This window comes from Rhinolophus hipposideros, assembly GCF_964194185.1.
Source record: "Rhinolophus hipposideros genome assembly, chromosome: 12".
Taxonomy (NCBI): domain Eukaryota; kingdom Metazoa; phylum Chordata; class Mammalia; order Chiroptera; family Rhinolophidae; genus Rhinolophus; species Rhinolophus hipposideros.
The window spans coordinates 26538853-26563770 of record NC_138058.1 but is presented as its reverse complement, the minus strand read 5'-3'; the positions used below and the strand labels follow the sequence as shown (position 1 = coordinate 26563770).

General features: G+C 45.9%; 1 protein-coding gene across 1 annotated transcript in view; it reads left to right on the top strand.

The window, feature by feature from the left end:
- VAX2 (ventral anterior homeobox 2) overlaps positions 1–23094 on the top strand; it is a gene marked incomplete at both ends in the record, with an annotated part of 28577 nt that extends 5483 nt beyond the window's left edge. Inside the window, 2 exons of the mRNA XM_081068314.1 lie at positions 11537–11724; positions 22624–23094. Coding sequence (XP_080924440.1) covers positions 11537–11724; positions 22624–23094 — 659 coding nt within the window. The remainder of the gene's footprint in view (positions 1–11536; positions 11725–22623) is intronic.
- Between the last annotated feature and the right edge of the window lie 1824 nt (positions 23095–24918).

The window sequence follows — 24918 nt, the reverse complement described above, 5'->3', positions numbered from 1 at the left end:
AGACAGGACACGGCCCAGTGTGTCCCTGTGCCTAAGATGGCACCAAACAAATTCGAGCCTTACCCCACTGTGCACAGCCTGGGCGGAGAGAAGGCGTCTAAGGGTCTTACTGGCTCTAGGCCGTTTCCTCAATTACCCCCCACTCTTTAGAGTCTGGGGCGGCGGTAGCCCCAAGCTCTGCTCTTTTCGCTGTTTCTTTGATTTGTAGTTTAAATGGTGTGTGTGTGGCGGGGGGATACGAAACAAATGAATTTTGCCTATTTCCTGTTTGCTTAATATAAAATAAAGGTCGGCCGGACTCCTCGGAAAGCCTGTAGAGGGCTACCCGGCAGTGCGTCGGGCGAGTTCGTACCCGTTTGAGACACTCAGATAGAGGACACCGAGGTGGAGTGGGCCTGATTCCCCGGGAGGGGACGCTAGGTGACCGAGGCACCTGGTTCGCCCTCTTCGCCTGGGAGGGAGGTTGGAGAATCTGAGCCGGGCGTGTCAGGGTGGCTGCGGACACTGCGGGAAGAGGAGCGGCTGCGGGACCAGATCTGGCTGCAAACCCGAGGGCTGGGCGGACGCGGCTGCGGGCGCCGCGCGGGGACGGGGGCGGCTCTGAGGGGCTCGCCGGCGGCCCGCAAAGGCCCCTCCAACCACGTCGCCCACGTTGTCCCTGGCCTTGCCCTTCGCTTGCTCGTTGGCTCATTACACAAGCATTAAAGAGAACCTACTATGTGCCAGACCAGCCCGGCTGAGGACGCTGGCGCTCGCTGACTAACCGAGACGGACTCGCTCGCGGGGACTTGCGAAGTGGCGGCGGCCGCGCCCTGGTGACCCGGGAGTGGTGACCCGGGAGTGGTGACCCGGGAGTGGACCCGGGAGTGGTGACCCGGGAGTGGTGACCCGGGAGTGGTGACCCGGGAGTGGACCCGGGAGTGGACCCGGGAGTGGACCCGGGAGTGGACCCGGGAGTGGACCCGGGAGTGGTGACCCGGGAGTGGACCCGGGAGTGGACCCGGGAGTGGACCCGGGAGTGGACCCGGGAGTGGTGTCTGCGCTCAGTTCAAGGGAGCAGGGAGCCCTCGACGCCGTGCGGGGCTACGGAGAAGGGGTTCACCGCGCCCGCCAACTCCACGCGGTCCTCCCGACGTCTTCCTAACACACAGTAGGCACTCAGTATTTGTCGAATGAATGAAAGGGGACGAGGCCGACAGCGTCGCGGGTCTCACTAAGCAGGAGGCCGCAACGCCCGTCGCCTGGAGGAACGTCTGTTGTCAGGTTGTTCCCTCCTTCTGTTTGGACGTCACAGTGTCGTTCCTGATATGACACGGCGATGATGCCAGAACACAGAATAATTGTTAAAATATACAGTTGCCAACGCCATATTGTTGGAATTTTTTGCAATCCTCAACTTTGGGAACCACTGAAATATAAAACCTGAAAAACGTCAAATGTCGTTCTTTTACCGAGAGCTGGACCCCCAGGGCCGGGGAGGCCGCTCGAGGCCTGCGGGTTCGGAGCAGGAGGTGACGGGAAGCGCAGAGCCACCAGGTCGCCAGCGAGTCTCCCGACGCTTTGTCGCCGCTTAGTGTGAGGTTCCACCCGCAAAGCCAACCAGTGGGGAGAGAAATAACCAGATAAATCCGCGCCCCTCCGCCTCGCCCAGTTCTTACCCCCACCCTCCAGTCCTTCTCTGGAACTTGAAATAACCGGGTTATTAAAGCCAGGGTCTGTTGTGAATTTTGCTACTTTCGCGCACTGCGTCCACGAGCGGAGCTGCGTGGAGCCAGGGCCCGGCGGGGGGAGGACGCTTGGCCAGGAGCTAGGCTCCCGCGGGGACTCTCTCACAGGTAGAAAAAGGATTTGAAAACAAAAAAACCCGAAGCAGTAGAAGGCTCCCAGATTCAGGTGTCTTCTTCCAGGAGATTTTCACATTTTCAGATACAAACATTAGCAAAAGGAGAATCATTTTACGTAATCTGTTTTGCGATTTACCTCTTAAAAATTTTTAATCCGCAGGGGTCATCTTTTCAGGCTCACCCTTTTCAAGCTGTTCCATGACCGTAACGTATTCCTTTGGTCGGAGAAAGCCGAATTCTCCTTACCTCTCGGAGGATGTTCCGTTGTTTTCCCCAAATATAAACACGGAAATGAAGTCGCAAGTCACAGGTCTTTGCGCACTTCTTTGAGTGTTTCAAGGATACATTCCTAGCAATAGAAATGCTGTTTCAAAAGGTTTACACACACTGAAATTAAAAAAAAAATTTTAACGTGTTTTCTTGACTTTTAAAATATTCACATGACTCAAACCTCGAAAAGTTGTTTTTGTTTTTAGTACGCTGTCTCCTAGTCCTGCCCCCTATTCTTAGGTTCCCATCTGGTCAAGGCAAGGGCGGCTTTTTTTAATTTTAATTTTAATTTTTTTTTTACTGCTTTCTAACAAGTCCTTCCAAATAATTGTTATGCTATGTAAGTCAGTGCAGCTATATTCTTTTTTTTTGTTTGTAGTTTTTACTCATGATAACATCTGTATATTTTTCTGCTATATTCACTTACCAGTATATCTTAGGATGTAAATCATTTCTTGCTTGTTTTTTACAGATGCATAGTATTCCGTTTATATGGACTGGATGGACCATAATATAAGTTATAGAACCCATGCCCTATTAGTAGACATGTAGCTTTTTTCTTATCTGTTCCTATTATATACTATGCCACAGTAAGTAAACTTGTTCCTTGGTCATTTCTACACGTATAGGTACGTCTGTCAGAGAAGTTCCTAAAAGTAGATTACTGGGTCAAAGAGAATCTGTGTATGTAATTTGGAAGATAATGCCAAATTGCCTTCCATAGATGATACCCCCCACCCCCACCCCAAGCAATGCCTGAAAGTGCTTGTATCTCCAAATCTGGCCATCACAGTTTACACTTTATATATTGATAGTTATTGTCGAATTGTTCTTCAGGAAAAAATGTTTAACAATTTATGCCCCCACTTTTGCCCTCTCCCCACATTGGACTTTCTCTCTCTCTAAAAATATATACATATATCTTACCTTTGCCAATCTTACAGGCAATTAGTAGTACCTTTCTGGCATTTTAATTTTTATTTCTTTGACTATTAATGAAATTTCTTAATTTTCTTGTCATGTTTATTGGCCAGTTGTATTTCTTCTGCTGTTGTCTATTAATTCGTTTCCTTTAACCAGTTTTAATTTATTTTCAGTTTTAATTTTCAAATATCCCGTTCCTTATTGATTTAGAGAAACTCTGTATAATGGGTCATAACTCATTGCTTTCCGTTTGTGTTGCAATTTTTTGAGTTTATAATTTGTCTTTTAATTTTGTTTCTGATATCTTTTGTTCTCTGAAGTATAAAATAACTTTCTAATTACAAACCCAATCAATGCTGTTTTGCTATATCATGTAAAAATTCAAAGTTCTTTATTTCCCCTACATAATGCACTTCCACTCCCAAAATATAACTTCCCCAACTTTCCCTAGTAACTGAAAAACATAAATATGTTAAGGTATGTATTACGAAAGTGGGATTTTTTTTTGCAAATTGCTTTTTTTCAATTAATAAACATTTGTGGAAATCTCTCTATGTAGAACTTCCTCATTCTTTTCTTTAACATCTGCATAGTATTCCATTATGCAGATATAATATAATTTATTTAACCAGTTCCCTATTGATGACTAGATTGGTTCTACTCTCACTATTACAAACAATGCTTCAGTGAACATCTTTGTATAAAATTTTGAACAGATGGTTGTTAAAATTTTGTTTATTGCAAATAAAAACCACAATGAGATATCACCTTACCCCAGTTAGAATGGCTATCATCAACAAGAGAAATAGTAACAAGTGTTGGAGAGGCTGAGGAGAAAAAGGAACCCTCATACACTGTTGGTAGGAATGCAAACTGGTGCAGCCACTATGGAAGGCAGTGTGGAGGTTCCTCAAAAAATTACGAATACAATTATGAATATGACCAAGCAATCCCGCTCCTGGGTATCTACCCCAAAAACCTGAAAACATTTATGCATAGACATATGTGCTCCGATGTTCATTGCAGCTTTATTTATGGTGGCCAAGACATGGAAACAACCAAAATGTCCTTTGATAGATGAATGGATAAAGAAGTTGTGGTATATATACACAATGGAATACTATTCAGTGGTAAGAAAAGATGAAATAGGACCATTTGTGACAACATGGATGGATCTTGAGAGTATAATGCTAAGCGAAATAAGTCAGACAGAAAAAGCAGAGAACCATATGATTTCACTGATATGTGATATATAAACCAAAAAAAACAAAATAGCAAGACAAACAAATGAGAAACAAAAACTCATAGACACAGACAATCGTTTAGTGGTTACCAGAGGGTAAGGGGGGTTGTAGATGAGGGTAAAGGAGATCAAATATATGGTGATGGAAGGAGAACTGACTCTGGGTGGTGAACACACAATGGGATTTATAGATGATGTAATACAGAATTGTACACCTGAAATCTATGTAATTTTACTAACAATTGTCACCCCAATAAACTTTAAAAATTTTTAAATTAAGTTTAATTTAATTCAACCGATTAAAATTGAATTTAAGTTAGTTTAAATAAATATTTTAAAATTTAAAAAATACATTTATGAGACAATCTGAAAATAGGAAAACAGGTGGGACATTTTATTATGTTAAGGAATTATTAATTTTTTGGTTGTGATAATAGTATTGTGGTGGTTTATTATAGGAGATAGAGAGAGAGATACATATAGAAACTTTCCAGATGAAATGATATAATGGCTGAGATTTGCGTAAACTTACATAGACAGAAGAAATAGGATTGTTCCTGAGTTTATAATTGTTGAAGTCAGGGGATAAGTATATCAGGGCTCATACCACTATTCTCTCCAATTTTATATATGTTTAAAATTTGTCACAATAAAATGTTTTAAATGATAAACATCAGTTCACATATATCTGGGATGAGTATAATTATAGGATAAATTAATAGAAGTGAAAAATTGAAATCCAAGTCTATACACTTAAAATTGTCATAGATATTTCCAAATGCCAAAAATGTACTGATTAATACTCCCAGCAATTGTGTATAAATGTGGCATTTCTCCACATCCTCCCAACCGGGGTTATACTCAATCTTTTAGAATAAAATTCTTTTTAAGTGAAAAATGATCTTTTTTTTGGTTAGCATTTTTAATTACTAGTGAGGTTAAACATATTTTCATATACCTATTCTTCATTTGTACTTCCTCTTCTGTGAGTTTTTTATTCATGTGCTTAGCCACTTCTATATTGGTTTGCTCATTGCTTTTTTATAGTTGTAAACATTATTTATATACTAAGGAAATGATCCCTTTTTCTGCGACATGTATTGTAGATGCTGATCTTTTCCTTTTTTTAAACTTTGCTGTGAATTTTTTTTTTCTGAACTAAAATTTAAACTACAATTACATCTAGTGGTCATTTCCTTTTGGGGCTTCTACATTTTAGTTCTTGATGAGAAAGTTTTTCAACCAAAGATTTTACATATATCATCATTCTTGTTACAAAAATGTTTTTGTTAGTCTTTGCAACAAATCAAATAATAAAGTACACAAAGTAAGAAGGAATCTCTGACTAGTTTCTACTCCCCAGAGCAATAGAAGAGAGGTGTTCATCCTACCAGACCCCCTAAGTATGTACGTGCACACACACACACACACACAGTTATTAGTTTTACTTTTAGTTCTCTGTAAAAATGGGTTAATACATACTTGTTGTTTTCACGTAGCAGTGTATAATGGACAGCATATGGAGATGTACCTCCTTCTTCTTAATTCCTGCATGATAACTGAAGACATGACTGTACTGTGATTTCATCAACATATTCCTTTGATAAACATTTAACTTTTCTTTTTCTTTTTTTTACAAACTATGTTCAAACAGTGGATCTGTCTTTATCAAAGTATACCAATGTTTTCCTGGGGTAGAAACCTCTATAAACCTTTCAGGACATAAAATTTATGTATTTTTAAATGAGCAAGACATTGTGAAATAGCCCTACAAAAAAAAAAAACCTCCTCATATTGTATTAAATTATATTCTTAATAACAGAGCTCGAGAAAATCTATAGTTTCCTTCACATTGGCCAGCACAATTTCCCCAGCTTGATGAAATATGGCATCTGAAAAAAAATTGTATCTCATTGCTGTTGTAACTTTCATTTTCTCTGATTCCCTTTAAACTTAAGTATTTTTATATTTATTAGCCACTTGCATTTCTCTTCTCTGAATAACCCATTATATAATTTGCTCAGTTTCCCACTGGACTGCTTCCCTTTATCATCAGTCTATAGAGACTGTGTGTGTACTGGAAATTAAGACTGTTATAGATGTATTATGAATATTTTATCCCAACCTGTCATTTGTCTTTTAAATGTGTCTCATCCTGCACAAGCTTTTATTTCTAAGTACTTAAATCTGTCATCTGCTTTCCTTTTAAAAATTATTTTAAATTTTTTTTCCAATTTTTAGAGCTTTATATTTTGCACTGAAATTTTTAATCCATCTTGTGTTTATTTTTGTATGCAGTGTGAGACAAAGTACTTTATTCCAAATAATGAGCTAATCGTCCAAAAGCCATGTCTTTAATAATTCTGTCTCTCCTTCAACTAACTTGAAATGTCATCTTTGTAACATACCAAATCTTTGTTTATGCATGGATTTGGTTCATAATGCTTGTGTCAGCGTCATACCATTTTAGTTGCTATAGATTTGTAATATAGTTTGCTGTGTGATAATGCAAGTAGTTTCTCCTCGTTCTTTAACATTTTCTCTTAACTATTCTTTCGTTTTCAATTTTCTTAATAAATTTGAGAATAAATTTTTGGTAAGGAATTTTTAGAGTAATCACGTTATATTTTCAGATTAAGGCCGGAAGGACCTTGTCTCACTTAAAAATCAGCACATTAACAGCTTGTCATGTAAAGGAACTTCCTGGGTGCTAGGGGATGAAGTCAGATAGGGCTTTGAGGGAGTCTCTTGGGACAGGTACCAGAAGGGGGTAATAATTGGTCTGGGAGGTCAGGAGCATTGACTAACTACGTATTGTCAGGCAGGGGTCCCCTTACCACCTCTCCCAGGGCAAAATCTCCTTGGACAGAAACACCCTCCCCTGTACCCCTAGGGCTCACCCCTCTTTGAGGAGACCTGAAGGGCAGCGAAACTCAGGACTCATTCCATTTAGACTCATGCATTTCACCCTAACAAGAGCCTATCTGCAAGGAGGCCCTGGAATGAAAGCTGTCCCTACTTCCTGGTGCTTCTCCCAAACTCCACTCAGAAAAGGAATGATTCCAGGAAGGAGGCTATGTCAGTCAGGATGTGCTAGCTTTTACTGCAGAGACAACCCCAAATCTCAGAGGCTTAACAAAACACAAGTAAGTATATTTCTCACTCACGTGATAAGTGTATCACAAGGGGGCAGTGGTTCATCCGGGTACTCAGAAACCCAGACTCATGAAGCTCCATCTTGGCTCCTGCTTCCAGGACCATCACATTATGAACCAGCTTTTAAAGTGTTCACCTGAAAGTGACTGCTTCCATTCCTCTTGGCTAAAACAAGTCATGTGGTCATATCTAATTTCAAAGAAAATTAGTGCAACCTTACCTTGTGCCTGAAAGGAGTTGGAGACACTGATGAACAACATTCATGATTTAACTTTAGTGAGTGGCCTTCTCTGACCGTCCTAGGTAAAATAGCGCATGCGTACACGTACACTGTGGTTATGGGCTTTTGGTTATTTGGAGAGGGTTAGTAATAGCTCCTTGTTTTATTCTTACCCCAGCATTTATCATTACTTTATATTTTAGTTTTTAAATTTTATTAATCTGTCTCTCTCTCTCCAGTAGAGGGTCTACTCTATGGGAACATGGACCTTGTTTATTTTTCTCATTTTTATATCTCCAGACTCTAGAATAATATCTGGCACATAGTAGGTGCTTATAAAATATGTGTTGAGTGGTTGAATATAGGCAGTTGTTTTACTTACATAAATATTATTCTAGAACCCTCCACTTAATGTCATTTCATATAGCTATTGCCCCATTCTTTTTAATTGCATGGTATTTTATAGTATGAATTACCATGATTTGTTCAGCAATTTCCCTTGTGGGGAACATTGAGGACTCTTTCAAATTTTCAATATTTTGACCAATGCTGTAGCAAACATCCTTACATATACCTTGGCACACATGAGCCTGCACTTTTCTGAATAATTACGTACTAAAATAAAATTGCCGGGGTAAAAATTATATACATCTTTAATCTTGACAAATGCAGTCTTAAAGGGTCACGACAATTTATGGTGCTACCAACAGTGAATGGGAGTGTGGATTTCCCTACGGAGTGTCATTGCCTTATTAATCACCTTTCAATGTGTTTCCAACCGTATGGGAGATAAATGATTTTCCAATGTTGCTTGAACTTGGATCATCCTGGTTTCTGTGAAGCTGTGCTTACCTTTTCATTTGTTTATTGGCCATTTGGAATCTTTTTCTGTGAATAGCCCAGATAAATTACTTGAGCATTTTTTTCCTACTACACTGTTTCCCCTTTTTTAAAAAATCATTTATTTGTAATTGCATTTTATACCTTCTGGGTATTATTTCTTTGCCTATTTCCCCCCTCCCCTTCTTCCACCTTCCCCCGGGAGCTGCCGACTGCCTCAGCTGGGGGGGGGGGCGAAAGAAGGGGTGGAGGGAGCGCAACGCTCATAATACCAGAATAGGCCAGGGAGCTGGGCCCTACACAACTAGACTGAGAAACAACCGGAGTGGGGGGGTTGGAGGCGGAAGAAGGGGGAATTTTTTTTCTAGTAAACATTAAAATAAATGCTTAACTATTGAAATTACAAATGTTTATTTCTGTGTCATTTTGAATCATCTGAAAAACCACAAGTGGAATGCAGAGGCACTTTGGGGAAACACTACTGCCTTCTCTCCACCAATGGAATTGTCCATTCTGTGACAAAACATGCGAGCTTCAGAGCACGTTTTGTTGTTGTTCTTGTTAATGCCTTACCTTGAAATAATTTCAGACTTGCAAGAAGGTAAAAATAGTACAGAGAGGGTTCCAACAGAGAGGTCCTATGTATCTATTACCTAGCTTCTCTCGATGGTGACATCTTACATATCTATTCAAAACCAGGAAATTGACACACTGGCACAATATAATTGACTAAACTCCTCTGATTTTACCCATTTTTGCATGAACTCCTATTTTTGTCTCTCTATATAGTTCTATAACACTTCACAACATTGATAGATTCATATAACCACCACCACAATAAAGATACAGAACTCTTCTATCACCTCAAGGATCTTTCTCACCACTAGCCCTTACCTAACCCCCTGGCAACCAGGGATCTTTTCTCCACCTCTATAACTTTGTCATTTTAATAATGCTATATAAATGGAATTATGTAGTGCAGAAACTCGGGGACTAACTTTGGTGTGATTTTTTTTTCCCCCACTCATCATAATGACCTGGAGATTCATCCAAATTGTCCTGTCAATCAGTACTCATTCCTTTTGATTGCTGAGTAGTGTCCCATAGTCTAGCTGTCCCACAGTTAGTATAATCATTCACCCATTGACGGACATCTGGGTTTTTTCCATTTGAGGGCTATTACAAGTAAAGCTGCTATAAACATTTGTGTGCAGGTTTTGATGTGAACCTAAGATTTTGTTTCTCTAGGATAAATTCCCAGGCGTGTGGTCCCTGGGTTCTATGGTAAGTATATGTTTAACTCTAAAAAACTGCCAGGCCGGTTTACAGAGTGGCTAAACCATTTACATTCCTACCAGCAAGGTCTGAGAGATCTAGTTTCTTCACATCGTCACCTGCCTTTAGCAATATCAGTGTTTTTTATTTTAGCTATTCTAGTATGTTTTTTTTGTGGTTTTAATTTGCCTTTCTCTAATGGCTAGCAATGTTGAACATTTTTCATGTGCTTATTTGCGTGGCATGTTTTGATATCTGGCAGGCAAGTCTGAGGTTGCCTTTTTTTATATGTTTTCTGCCTCCCCTAACCCTGAGAGGGAGAGCTGACCTTGGCTGCTCCCTGAGGTGGGAATGCTCCTCTTAGCTCTTCTACAAAGAGGAAATGAGTGGTGGTGATGGTGGTGTATGGTTTGACCTCAGGTAGGAGCACTGGCTCAGAGCTTCAGGTAGACTTTGGGGGGCTTACTAGGGAGAAGATGTGAAGCTTCCAGCACCATATATGGCACCTACCACCTTCCTCCAGTCCACACCCCCCAAGACCTTTTAAATAAAATCAGTGCTTTTGGAGATGGAGTCATTTGGGTCTTGTGAAGTTCTGAGACTGGGCTCAGAACTGGAAATAGTGGGACCTGAGCAAAGGGGACCGAGTCACAACAGAGTCACAAATATTACCCTACCTTTTTGGAATGTAGAAAGGATTGGAAGGGGGAAGCTTGAGTTGTCCCAAAAGGCTTGTGGTTCCCACCAACACTCCAAAAGCAGGGCCCCCATCTGTTTGTTGTGCTCTCACAAGACCAGCCTAGTGGTGGGTGGGGGGCCACGTCTAAGCACTGTTCCCTCAACCCAGACTCACCTTCTCCCTGAGGGTTGACTGTATACACAATGGTGCTTGAGAACCTCTCAGATCAGGGGCAGGACCTGGGAGCCAGGAGCCCATGAGGAGCTGAAGCACGCCCTGAGGAGTGAACCAGCCCTGGCAGGAGCCAGGAGGAACTGATCTCATAAATCCTATGGTGGGGCATTGCGAGGGAGAGGTCTCAGGTTCACCCTCTATAGCAGGGGTTCTAAAGGTGGGTTCTGCAGCTGTGTGGCTCCCAAGGAGCCTCCTGACAGACAGCATATCCCAAAGCTGGTCCTTTTCTATGTCTTCCAGGGCAATGATGAACCCATCCAGAAGGTTCTATTTTTACCCATGACCAAAGTCCTCTTCATTATACATCAATTGAATCATTAAGAATTACTAAAAGAGGGTATTCATAAAGTAAAATGAGGGTGTTTCTAGAGCTTATTGAACACTGTCAGTGCGACCTCGGGTAAGTTAATTAAAATTTGTTCCTCCATTGTCCCGTCTGTAAAATGGGGATAACAGTAATTGCAATTTCATTGGGAGGGTTAAAGTGCTTGAAACAGTGCCTGGCCCAGAGCAAGGTTTACAGAGGTGTCAGCTATTACTATGACTAAAAAACATAAGCAGCGACAGCCACTACCACTTCTGGGCACATTGCAAACTCCAGTTGTGCATGCCACCTAGAGAGGGTTGGAATTCCTGCAACTGTGGAGGGTGTCGATCAGGGCAGCTTTGAGTTGGTAAGTTTTCCATTGACACTAATCTTCCTATGTCAGAGGTCACACAGCCAAACCCACACCCAAGGAGCTCCCAGTTAGGTCCTAATTAAGGACCTAACTACTTCTAATTAAGATGCTTGTTGGTGGCCTAACTCTGTAACTAGTGAGCTAACCTGCCTCCTTTCATGTTCTCTGCAGATGCCAAAGGCACCATCCGGGAAATTGTCCTGCCTAAGGGCCTGGACCTAGACCGGCCCAAGCGGACACGCACGTCCTTCACAGCCGAGCAACTGTATCGCCTGGAGATGGAGTTCCAGCGCTGCCAGTACGTAGTGGGCCGTGAGCGCACTGAGCTGGCCCGCCAGCTGAACCTCTCTGAGACCCAGGTAAGAAGGCATCTGAGCTCCTCCACTCCTGCCCTGGAAGCCTGAGAACTCCTTGGTTATGAGACCCAATTTTGGAGTTGTGCGGACATTCATTGGGGACAGACTTAAAGTTACAGGTAATGCATTGGGGACAGACTTAAAGTTACAGGTAAACCAGAGCAAATAAATACAAGGCTGACAAGAGAGAGTCAGTATATGTCAACCGGGGGCCTTTGGGATGCATGAGTCAGTTTGGGTAGAATATGGGAAAAGGTCAGAGAAACCAGGGGGAAGGGACTCTCAAGCTGCAGGGAGTGGCTTAGAAGGATGGTGGCATGTTAGAGGAGTCTGCAGAAAGGGCTGATGAGGGGTTGGATTTGGGGGAGAGATGAGATTTTACAAAGATGTTTTGGGACCTTGCATTTCCCCATTCTGGGCCTTTCCTACCCTCCATCACCTTCCCCTCATCGTGGCTCAGAACTTCTTGTTGGAGAGAAGGGGTCTGAACACCCCCTTCATCCAAGAAGGGCTTAGCATTTTAGCAATAGTATGTTTAACCTAAAGAAAACACTTTTGTACGCTGAGTACCTTCTCTGTGTGAATGGAGGCGTTTCAAGCTGGCAATAGAGCTATATAATGATAAATACAACAGCAGCAATAATAATACTGAGTACTTGTGCCAAGGCACTGTTCTAAGTGCTTTGCACATGTTAATTCACCAACCCCTTCCCACGACACTCTGATGAAACTGCCAGTATTATCCCATTTTACAGATGAGGAAAAGTTATCCCCAAGGTCATACAAATAAAAAGTTCCAGAGCTAGGATTTGGACAAGCAGTCTGGCATCTCTATGCTGCTTATAAACTGGGCAACCCTCCTGGAACTTGTCGAAGGGTGCCTTAGAGACCTTCGTTTAGCTACCGCTCTAGTAGTTTAATCTCACGTATGACGGAGATCAGTCAACAGACGCATTGCAGACAACAGCCAAAACGGGATGTATGGGGGAAGAGAAGAGGAGTAAGGAAGCAGACAGGCCGGGGTGAATTTCCAGGGGAAGGCCGCAGGAGGATGAGTGAGGCTTCTCCCTGTACTGCCTGCTGCTGTCCTTTCCCTGGCACCTCAGGGGCCGCCGTTAAGTCAAGATCACACCACTTCCCTCATCAGAATCCCTCCAGCTCCTCAAGTCACACCAACAGAATGCTGCCCAGTCCACCTCTCATGAAGGGGCATTCAGATGCACTAGGACACACCCTTGAGGGGTTTGCAGGCTCCTCCTGGGATAAACCCCTAGTGGGGTACAGGGAGGGGTGAGAAGGGGCAAGAAGAGAAAGAGGAGGGGAAAGCAGGGAGGATGGGGGCTGCTGGGCAGTGGCTGCTGTCCTGCAGGCACGGGTCGCGTCCACCTGGACCTGTTTTCCTCCAGAGGCCGCTGTAGAGCCGAGAACAACCCAGCAGAGGGCCGGGAGCAGCGGGGCCAGGCGGCTCACAGAGGGGGCTGCAGTGTTTGAGCCAGGCCAGTGCTCCCGGGGAACATCAGGAGTCACCCTCAAACCCTGAGGTCGAGGCATAGAGTCACCCTTCAATACCTGCCCCTCTTCTTTGTTCTAACTATCCTCTGCCTCAACTAGTTTTGCCCCCAAACTCTCCCTGGAAATTTGCTCTTCTGGGCACCTCCGATGTCCATCCCAGCAACTCCTTCTCCGTCCTCATCCTTTTCCTGCTCTGTATCCCATACACCCTATACTTCCCTGCCTATGAAAGTCAAGGCCAAAACTCTCCTGTTTCAGGTAGCCTTCCCTAAGGCCTCTTGACCTCCTCCCAAGAGAACTTTTCCACATGGCTTGACCTATAAACTGTGTGTGTGTGTGTGTGTGTGTGTGTGTGTGTGTGTGTGTGTGGTGTGCACCAATCAGTATGCACTTCCCAAGGACAAGAATGTACTCGTCAGGCCTCCTTGGGGAGCCCAGCATAGAGCTGGGCACCCAGCGAGCCCTCAAGGATTCCTCCCCTTACTGATGGCTTACCACCCTCCGTTTTCTTTCCCCAACCCTGGGGTTTTAGAGATAATATAAGGTATAGCTAACATTTATTGAGAGCTTACTGTGCACCAGGCACCGTTCTAAGTGCTTGGCTTGCGCTAACTCCTTTCGTCCTCACCACAACCTTTTGGGATAGGTGTGAGATTTTTCTTCCAACACCACTTCTGATACTTCCAACACCAACAGCAATCAATTCTCCAACACGAACTGGGTGTCCAACAGTTCAATGCATTTTAATTCTTACACTAATTCCTGGAGTTACCACAGACCCTACAAGTTAAGGGCTCAGTCTCACAGGACAGGCCCACATTAGATGCCAGTTCCAAGTCCCAGGGGCCCCTGTACTTATGACCAGCTATACATTTGGGGGCTCCCACATCCCCCTCCTTAGGTTTGATAATTCGCTAGAATGACTCATAGAACTCAGGAAAATACTTTACTTACATTTATTTGCAGGTTTATTATAAAGGACACAACTCAGAAATATATATGGAAAAGATACATAGAGCAGGGTGAGGGGAGTGGTTCAAAGAGGTTCCCTACCCTTTCTGGGTGTGCCGCCCTCCCAGAGTTTCCATGTTTTTGTGTTCATCAACCCAGAAGCTCTCTGGATCTCATTGTTTAAGAGTTTTTATAATGCAATCTCCAGCCCTTCTCCCCTTCCTGGAGGTCAGAGGTGGGGCTGAAAGTTCAACCCTCTAATCACAAGTTTGGTCTTTTTGGAACCAGCCCCATCCTGAAACTATCTAAGGGCCCACCCTGAGTGACCTCATTAGCATAAACCCAAGTGTTCTCAAAAGAGGCTTCTTCTATTCTGCATGAGAAAGACAAACTACATTTAAAAGAGGTGAGTGCTAAATGTTTTACTTTTTAAAAAACAAACTGGAAGGTCAATCAAATTTAAAATGCTTAGAAACTAAAATAAACAAATAATAAATAAATAAAATTGATGAGTGCTGTTAAATAACAAAAATTCAACTGAGTAAATTTAAAGATCTTATTGGCTTTGTTGAGTGATTCATGAATTGGGCAGCATTCCATCCAGCAAATAAGAAGGAGATCCAAGGAGCTGTACAAAATGGAAGGCTTTTACAGGCAGAAAGGGGAACGACTGGATTTTTCAAGCTTAGGTAACCTACCTATGAAGGATGGAAGGGTACTAGCAGGTGTATTACTACTGCAGACCAGAAAATTCCAGACTGGTTAAGATTACATTCCTGGGAGAGGCTAAAACTACAACTAAGTAAGGTATTGAGTCTCATTTTGGTGACATGGGCTTAGCACAAGTGACTCCATTTGGGGCTTGTTGTCTCTTTTTTAACAGTGCTCTGAGGGAGATAAAACATGATATGATAGAGACTAAAAGGAAATCTTTTATTAGGGTGGTCAGGAAAAGCCTCTTTGAGGGAATGACATTGAGCTGAGGTGTGAATGACGGAAGAGACAGCTAGATGAGGAGCCAGAAGAGAAGTCAAGACCCAAGATAACTGTGAAGACCTGGGGGTGGGATCTGACATAGAATGTTCTAGAAGTGTCAGAAAGCCAGTGTGGCTAGAGTTGGAGGGTAATAAGCATACATAGATGGGGCAGATCATATAGTGCTTAGAGGCCATGGTGGGGTGTTGAAGGGAGACTGGCATGAGATGAGTGGCATTTTACAGAGGGCACTCTGGCTGCCATCTGGAAAATGGGGACAAGAGTGGACCAGTTAGGAGCTACTGTATGGTATCTTGAACAGAATAGTGGTGGAGGGGAGAAGTGAACTGATCTCAGATGTATTGTCATTTAAAGATAGGACCTGCTAGGACTTGCTCATGGATTACATGCACAGGGCAAGGGAAAGGGAAGTGGTTTGGGCTTACACAACAGGATGAATGGTGAGAAATGATTACTGACTCTACTTCACAAGTTAAGAAAGTTGGGGGGAACAGGATAGTGGGAGAGGAATCTAGAGTTTTGTTTTAGATCAGTTAAGTTTGAGGTCCAAGTGGAGATGTCAGCAAGGTATGTCAGCTATTTCTCTGGGGGCTGGTTTTTCTCTAAGTTATCTGAGGATCTTGGTCAGCACTCTTTGGGAGAAAAGACAAGCGATTCCTTCAAGTGTGCTAAAATAATGGACGGACTCCTAAGCGATTCAAAAAAGGAGGCACAGTCTTATGGAAATCCAAGAACAGGGACCATGGTGTAACGAGGCCTGATGGAGACTGGAAGCCAAAATTTGTTGTAGACCCATGGCTTCAGCTCCAGGTCCTCACAGACCTCCCCTTTGGTGCTCCCCTGAATACAGGGCCTGACTCCTCTCCAAGTGCCTGCTTCTCTCTGTGTCTGCCTGCTTCTTTTCTCTTCCTACTGCCAGCCAGTATCTTTACCCTCTTTCCTGGATACCAGGAGCACCCAGGCATGGTCCTAATTCAGGCAGAGAAAGAGTAAGGCTTTTTCAGCACCCATTCAAATTCCTGGTCTTTTCCTTAACCTCCATGTGCCCAATTAAGTGGAGTTGTCTGAACATTTCAATGAGAAGCCCATTTACAGGAACTGGTAGACAGAACAGGAAAGACCTTCTCTTCCCTCCCTACCGCCCTCAGAGTTCTGCAGGATAAAGGGTCCTTCCGATGTAGGAACAGTGAACAAGACAAAGCACAGCCGATCTCTGCCCTTGGCCTTGCCTAGAACCCGAGGTTGTGCAGTGAAGGAAGGCCCTGGAGAGTAGGAGGGAGTCTCAGAGGGATCTCTCTCTCAGAACCATCAGAAGAACCGTCCACCTATCCCATCCCCACAAAGTCCATGTGCTGAAAGCTCCTCTCCTGTCAGAAAACAGGGAGGGTCCCATGGAGTCCAGTTCCCCTTGTTTTAGAATCCACCCCAATACACTTTGTTATCATGCTTTGTTTCAAGGAAAATGTTTGGTGTTGGACTAAAGCAGTGTTTCTCAAGGTATGGTCTGTAGATCAACTATATGCAGAACCCCTGGGGTTCTTGTGAAAATACAGATTCCTGGCTCAGATTCCATGCTCAGCCCACAGGTTCCAAGTCAGAATTTCTAGGGAAGACCCAGCCCCTATATATTTTTCAGCTGATGTTGTTGCTTAAAAGCCTTAAAAGCCATGCTGCTTAAAAGCCTTCAGTATCTGCCAGGCACTTTTCTACGTCCATGATTATTAGCTCAGTGAGTCATCACAACAAAGTGATAAGAAAGCATTATTACAATCTCCATTTTATAGATGGGGAAACTGAGTCACAGAGAGGTTAAGTAACTTCCCCCATGTCATCCACTAATTAAGGGAAGAACCAGAATGGAACCCAAGGCTGTCCCACCTCAGGGTCTTCATATATATATATAGAGAGAGAGAGAGAGAGAGAGAGACTTATATATACACTCCATATACATGTATATACACACTTCATCTATATATACAATATACATATATTATATATATTATATCAAAACACTTACCATGTCGTAACACTTGCTGACCTGTCTATCTCCCCCACTACTCGTGTCTGAGACATCAGTTGGTAGAGATGGATTTTTATTTATTCTTTTCTCAGCACCTGGCAATGCTGGCATGTATTGCATGGTTGGTATTTATGTGTTGTCTGAATGAATGACCAGAGTACCAGGGTCAGAGCAGAAGATGTGGCTGTGGAGGAAGGGAGGGTGAGAGGCTGGCTCAGGACCCCCCTCACTCAGCTGGGCGGGGGACCTTTTTCAGGGCCAGGGGTAAAGAATCAACAATGAGTCCCAGAATTTAACACTGACCATGCATGAGCCTAAAGAAGGTGATGGACGATCATGCAGAAAATGCCTCCCCTGTCCTGGCAGCCAGGTGGAAACCATATCCCTTTCCTGGCATGCAGCTAGGGGTCACAGGGGGGTCTGAAACAGATTGGAGGTGACCCCACCAAGCACACTGAGTTCCAGGGGACCCGGGAGAGGCAGGAGGCAAGATGGCAGCCCCCAGGGAGACAACTGCAGGTACCAAAAAGACAAGGGGAGGGCGACACCCCAGGACGTGCACTGTACTTTAGGATAGGACCTGTGCCCCAGAATTGGGAGGCGATTGAATTGAGCCTTAAAAGGACCAGCAACTTTGGATTTAACCTTGGGAAGACGGTGACCCCTGAGGGGGAACTGAAGGCTTCCTAGAGGAGGAGGGATGAGTTCAGAGGCTCTGAGCCTGTCTTTTACTCAGTTTGTCCCTTGTTTGCTATACTTTATGAATCAACTACTTAGGAAGTGAGGGGACAGAGTCCCGGGGAGCAGTTTCCAGGCTCTCAACCTCACGTGGAAAGGTGCTGGCTCGGGTAGTAGATGGTCATCAACTGTGACTAGTTGGCCATCAGCTGTAACTGGTTAGCCATTAGCCACTGATATAACTGCCGTGGCTGAGCTAGCAAGCGCGGATTGCAGTTAGCAAGTGGGGTTGGTTGGCAGGCAGAAAAGCAGATGGCGGATCGTGTGGATCTTACTTCCTGTGTGTATCTTGCCCGGCCGCCAGAAAGACTGGGGTGCAGGAAGACCCCTTGTTGGGGTACTGGTGGATGTTTGCTTTTGTATCTCCAACCCAGCCTCCAGTGACACTATAGTGATAGGACTCCCCCATCTATGGCTCCGTGGGTATTCCTTTTAGGCCTCACCGTATCCTGCGTTCTTATGTGGGGAGCGGGACCAGAGGCCCCGCATGACACTCTGCATGACAGGAACCGTGGGATTGATGGTGGGAAGTAAACAGGCAGGTATTCTCACTCCCACCTTGGCAGCTCCAGCACCCACCTCCACAGTCTGCAAATTAGAATCACCCACAGAGTGGGTACAAATGCCTAGGTCCCACCCCCTCGAGATTTTAATTTAATGGGTTGGGATGGGCATAAGGACTTAGAAAAAAAAGACATAAGGACTTAGAAAAAAAAGACCCCAGGTAAATCCAAGGTGCAGCCAGGGTTTGAATTCCTGACCTAGCACGTAAGTGCCCAACAAATGGGCATGCCAGACCCCAGCCCCTGCCCCACCTGCCCTCTGCCTTTTCCCTCCTCCCCTTCCAGGCCCTTTTCCCCAGGAGACTCCCATACCCAGTGCCAGCCCACGCCTATCTCTCCGGCTACACTCTCCTGTGGGAGAGCACCTTGGAAAAGCTTTCTACTCCTCATCAGTCACACCCCTTGCTACTGCCACTCCCTTTGAACCTAATTGCCACCGTTTTGCTGGGAGTGGCTTAGTGCCACTCTCCCACTAGACCCTCCGCTTCCTGAGGGCAGGAACCATGATGTTTGGGTCTGTCCTCTCCCCCTGGTTCAGAGGTAGGAACGGAGAAGTGAGCAATGAACAATAATTAACTTACATTGAGTGTGGGCCAGGCACCATGCAAAGCCTTCTGCATGGATTTCCTTATATGATCCCTGCAATATCCCAGGTGTTTTTGTCCCCATTTTAGAGATGAGAAACTAAGCTCTGGGTTCTTGGGGGTGGTGCCTGGCCTGCAGTCCTAAGAGGGTAGGTGCTAGCCAAGCAGAGAAGCCAGGAGGCTTCCTAGCAGGGGAAAGGAATGCAGCAACCTAGTCACGGTCCCCACGGAGCTGGTGGGACTGCTTCATGGAGCAATTGAATTCCGGAAATGACACACATAAAGGGTTTTCTTCTTCCCAATAGCTTCCTTCAGCCAGACTTGGTCATATCTCCCTTGACCTTATCTCCCTATTCTGACTGATATTTCCTTCAAATGTCACCCCTTCAGAAAAGCTGTATTTGCCACCCATTAATAAAATAGTCACCTCCCCGTCTCTCCCCTTCTTATCCTGCTGCCTTTCTCTAAAGCGGTACCCTCAAAAGTATGATCTGTCCATGATAAGTTAAGTGCAGAAATGGAGAATGTTTAGATATGAATACAGCAATTTTTCTAGTAATTCATTATAATTGTATTTTACAAAAGAATTGGTGTACAACAAATTGGAAAATTTAAAAAGTGATTCCCCACCCCAAATAATTTGAGAGATACTGCTTAAAGCACTTATTGTTACCTGACAGTCATTTTTTGTTTGTTTTGTTGTTGTTGTTGTTGTTGTTTATTTGGGAATATTGGGGAACAGCGTGTGCTTTCCAGGATGTCAAGTCGTTGTATTTCAATCTAACTGTGGAGGGATCAGCTCAGCTCCAAGTCAAGTTGTTGTTTTCAATCTCGTTGTGGAGGGCGCAGCTCATTGGCCCATGTGGGAATCGAACCAGCGACCTTGAAGTTACGAGCACTGTGCTGTAACCACAGTGCCAACCGGCCGCCCATGGCTGTTTGTTTTTATTTGTTGTTCATCGACTCCCTTCTATACTGTCTACGCTATATAGCAAGATTTGCTCTACTTCACTGCCAATTCCCCCAGCCTAGAAGAGCACTTGCACACAGTAGGCGCTCAATACATATCTGTTGAATGAATGAGTGAATGAATAAAGCAATCAGTCTCAAGTAGATCCTGTAACTCTCTGTTCACTTTTGGTTATTGAAATTCAATCCAATCCAGGTTAAAACAACAAAGCACATCTGTTTCAAATGTCCTCTCCTTCCTGCCCCCCCACCCCAACAGCTGGAGAGACCTGCAGGGGAAGGACCCTGCTGTCTTTAACACCACCCATTGTAGCCTCTGGAACGGCTCCCTCTTCTCCCATCAACAAACTACCCTAGGGTCGGAGGGCAGGGAGGGTAGTGGCAGGTAGGCTGAGAGCTTCTGAAATAACTGGGCACCTTGTGGTGTGAGGAGCCTCACCCAGGCTGGAGGGGTGGCGGTGCTCGGCCTCGCCCCAGGCAGCCTTAGCTCTGCTCTGGTCCTCACCCAGGCAACCCTCCTGCTCCTGCCTCCTCTTACTCCTCACCTCTCCACTCCTTCACCCAGAGTCACAGGCGTTGCTGGCCTCCCTGACACCCTCCAAAAGCTGGAGGGAACCCCTGAGGCCACCCTATCCTTTTCTTTCCAAGCTGTCCACTCATTGGTCCCCATTCATCCTGCTGGCATGCACTGCCCCAGCCAGCTGCCAGCCTCCTGAAACCTCCGGGCTAGAAGCAGGCCCGGTCTCTGTGCCCCTGGGACTCAAGTCTGGGTGCTGCAGGGGTGGCACCAGTGACATGGGCCTGTAGGTGCTGTGGCCTGATAAGTTTTCCAGCTGGGGGGCAAATGCCAGTCTCTCCTCTCGGGCACTTCTGGTTCCTACAAGTGATTCTTTCAGTGTGGGGGCCCTGACTTCCCTTCTGGGGGGGCCACCCTCTCCTCAGATAGGGGAAGAAGTCTCCTGTCACCATCCAAGATCCCATAGGGCTGACTGTTGAGCCTCCCTCCCAGCCTTTCTTTTCTTCTACAGATTAGTTCTCCTCCTCTTATCAGCCTTGACAATGGGTCTCTCTGCCCTTTTATTGGTGGCACCATTTAGGATATGAGGTACTTGATATCTCTTTGTCCCCAGGCTTGAGTGTGTGGCCATTGGAAGTCCCCCTCAACATGCTGCCACGTCCTCTCACACTTGATATCATGTTGAGAAGCCGAACATGAGGTGGGCGGGGGCTGCGACAGGTTCACCCTGGGGAATGGCCAGATTGGGTGAGAGAGTTCACGGCCACGGTAGGAGAGGTAAGACTAGCCTCCGACCTGGCAGGTGACCCCTGGCCCAGGCTCATGTGTTACAGGACCACACTTCCGCCCTCCGTTGGTCATGCCCCTCGCTGAGGTGAGGACTCTGCAAGGCCAAGGGTCGTGCCCACCACCAGGAGCCTGTGCCCACCTTCTAGACCATACTCAGGTGTGGCAGAATTCCCTGCCATATGGCCCGAGCCCACTTCTGGCGACTTCCTGAGCCTCTCCCCACAGCAGTCCTCCCAAAGGCAGACCACGCATCCATTATTCAGAACCCTAGGCCCAAGAAGTGGTCAGTGAGGGCTGTTTGCAGAGTGTGAGCAGGCTGGGGTACCCACAGATGTGCAGGTCAGAGGCAGGTCAGGCCATGAGCCAGAGCCTCCCAGTTTCCTCCTGCTCCCGGCCCTGCAAATGTTAAGGTTTAAATGTGCAGCACAGAGACCCCTAAAGCAGTGCTTCTCTCACCTTGGGATAACCTGGTGAGCATTAAAAACTCCAACCTGGTGAGCATTAAAAACTAGTGTCAGAGTCCCAGACACCTTATTCTGAGTAGATTGAGCTGAGGTGAGAAGGGAGTTTGGCTCCCCAGGTGGCTCTCATGGGTGGCCAGAGTTGAGAGGCATAAATGGAGAAACTGGGCCGTAGTCCAGGTGAGATGGGCAAAGGAAGAGAAAAGGGCCTGCACTGCAGAACAGGAAGGGGACCTCGGGAACTCACACAGGTTTTTGTGTGGCTGGGTGGAGATGCCTTCTTGGAAGAGGGAAGGTGAGGAGGGGTCCCCGTGTGGTGGAGTGGATCTGAGCTGGGTCTGTATATGTGGAGTTTAACAGGCAGTTAGATAATGGCCTGGATCTCTAGTTGGGAATTATCAGCACATAAATGATGGCTGAAGCCACGAACTTGGCTAAGAGTGGAAGGTATGTTGGGCCAAGAGGGGAACTTCATTTCTGCCCTCCAAACTCCACCCTCCACTTGCTAATCTATTCCTTCATCCTAAGCCAGAGTCAGTTTAGCAGTATGTGTGTGTGTGGAGGGGTCCCTAATATGGGGGGGGGGCAGTATCCCTTATCAGTTCACCCAGAGCTGGCTGATTGTGGGAAGACCTTAATGACAATCTGAACGCCCTTCTTTCCCCTCTCACTCCACCCTTGCTCCCCCACTCCCACACCACTACACCCCCACGCCCTTCCTCTCCTTTTCTCCTCCCCGCTGCCCCCTTTACTTTGCCTGTCCCCTTTCCCTTCCTCACACCCTGGCCCCCACTACCCCAAGGTGAAGGTCTGGTTCCAGAACCGCCGCACCAAGCAGAAGAAAGACCAGAGCAGAGACCTGGAGAAGCACGTGTCCTCCTCAGCGTCTGAGGCCTTCGCCACCTCCAACATCCTGCGGCTGCTGGAGCAGGGCCGGCTGCTATCTGTGCCCAGGGCCCCCAGCCTCTTGGCGCTGACCCCCAGCCTGTCGAGCCTGTCAGGCCTGCCTGCCGGCCACAGGGGTACCTCTTTGGGTGACCCCAGGAACTCCTCCCCACACCTCAGCCCCCTGACCTCGGCCTCTGGGCCCCCTCCTCTGCCACCCCCTGCTCCAGCGCTCTGCTTTTCCACTGCCCCACTCCTGGACCTGCCTGCCGGCTGCGAACTGGGTTCCTCGGCCTTTGAGCCCTACAGCAGGCCCTACAGCAGGCCCTACAGCCGGCTAGAACGGAGAGTGGGCAGCCCTGGTGACGCCAAGAAAGCTAACACTTAAGCCTCCACCCCCATGTGACACTTTGTCCCGCCTCCCAGGCCCAGAGGTGGGCAGCCGCATGCACCTGCCCACCACCAGCTCAGAGACTCGAACAGGACCCGACAGCCTTGGTCATGCAGCTTGTGTGTGCGTGGGCCTCTCACTGAAATAAAAGGAAAACAATGACAAGAAGGGAAACGGCGTCCCCACAGCACCACCACTGCCCCTGTATCCCTCTCCTCAATGGGAAGGATAATGGGCTAAGGTCAGGGGGACCTCTGATGGGAGGGGGCAGAAACTGGGGCCATGGTCACAGTTCTGGGGGGATGGGGATACCTGACTCCCTCTCCCACTCTGAGCTTCCCCCCTCTTCCCCCTCCCCCCGGGCATTCCCAGGCCCACAGGAGCACCATCGGTGCTTTCGTGGGTTAAGCATTGCCCTTTGCAAGCTCCTCTTTCCAACATAAAACTACTTGAGGGGGGAGACGTTAAGTCCTTCCAGAGGGTGGACCCAGAGAGTCTGAGGGAGGGCATCAAAGGTAAATGCAGGAGAGACCTCATCTGCTGGAGAGGGCCTGCCCATCACAGACACAGCAATATGAAGCACTTAAAATTGTTTTTGCTCAAGTAAGAAATGTTTATTTAACTTTTTATTTTGTAATAATTGTAGATTTATAGCAAGTTGCAAAGATAGTCCAGAAAATTCCTTGTACCCTTCACTCAGCTTCCCACCATGGTTAAATCTTCCACTACGGTATAATATCACATCCAGGAAAGGGACACTGGTACCGTGTGTGTGTAGTTCCATGTCATTTCACCACTCATGTGAGATTCATGGAACCATCACTGCAATCAAGAATCAGAACTGTCCTCATCACCACGTTTTCCCCGTGCTACCCCTTCATAGTCACAAGAGAGTTCTTCGAAAGAATGGGGATTGTGAGAGAAGGATCAGAGACCTGAAATGGGTCCTTAGACCAGAGGATGCAGGGTAAGACTTGCACTCTGTGGAGAGAAACAGTATGTTCCAGTCGGCTCTGGAAAACGTATTTATTTGATTTCAAATTGGCTGTCCTGAGTCACCCAGAATGGGGTGCTGGGAGGGAAACCCTGAGTCTGGAATGAGCCATGTGAGTAACCAGGGCAGACCTTGGGTTGCCTGGGTCCAGCCACTACCCAGTGTCCACCCTGCCTTGCCCGGCAGAAGTGTGCCACACTCTGTTGGCCCAAGGGCTAGAAAGCACAACTCCTTTATCCACTCGGCACAAAAATATTCCTCCATTTGTACTTTCTCCCCTCTGCTAAAAATGTCAGGGGAGGACTGCTACATGGAACCCTGGAGGGGAAATATAAGAAGGTGAGACAGGGTCCTACGATCAGATGGACCTACAGAGCTGCCCTGGTACTCAGGGAGCTCTCAACATTATGAGACAGAAAGGCTGATGGAGGAGACAAGCTCAGCTCTGGGGGCTCACAGACCTGTGGTGGCAACAAAAGAGAATTCTCCAAAATGGTGTGGGGGCTAAAGGGAAAAAACACTTTTCCTCCTATCTTCTAAGTTCTTCTACCTGGGCTAACAATCAAATTAACATACAGATTAACAGGGAAAAATCAAATTTTGATATGTAAGTACAGGGAATTCATATAAGCATGAATATTCAAAAGACAGGAAAAAATTGATATGTATGTCATTTTTGACAAAGGAGAAGAGGCGGGACTTGGATTTTCAAAGTAAAAAGGAGCGATTTGCAGGTAATTCAGGAAAAGCATAACATGCATGTAACATACACGGCAGGTAAATTTTTGCTAGGCAACTCAAAAAACAATGGGGTGGGTGGGGCTCCT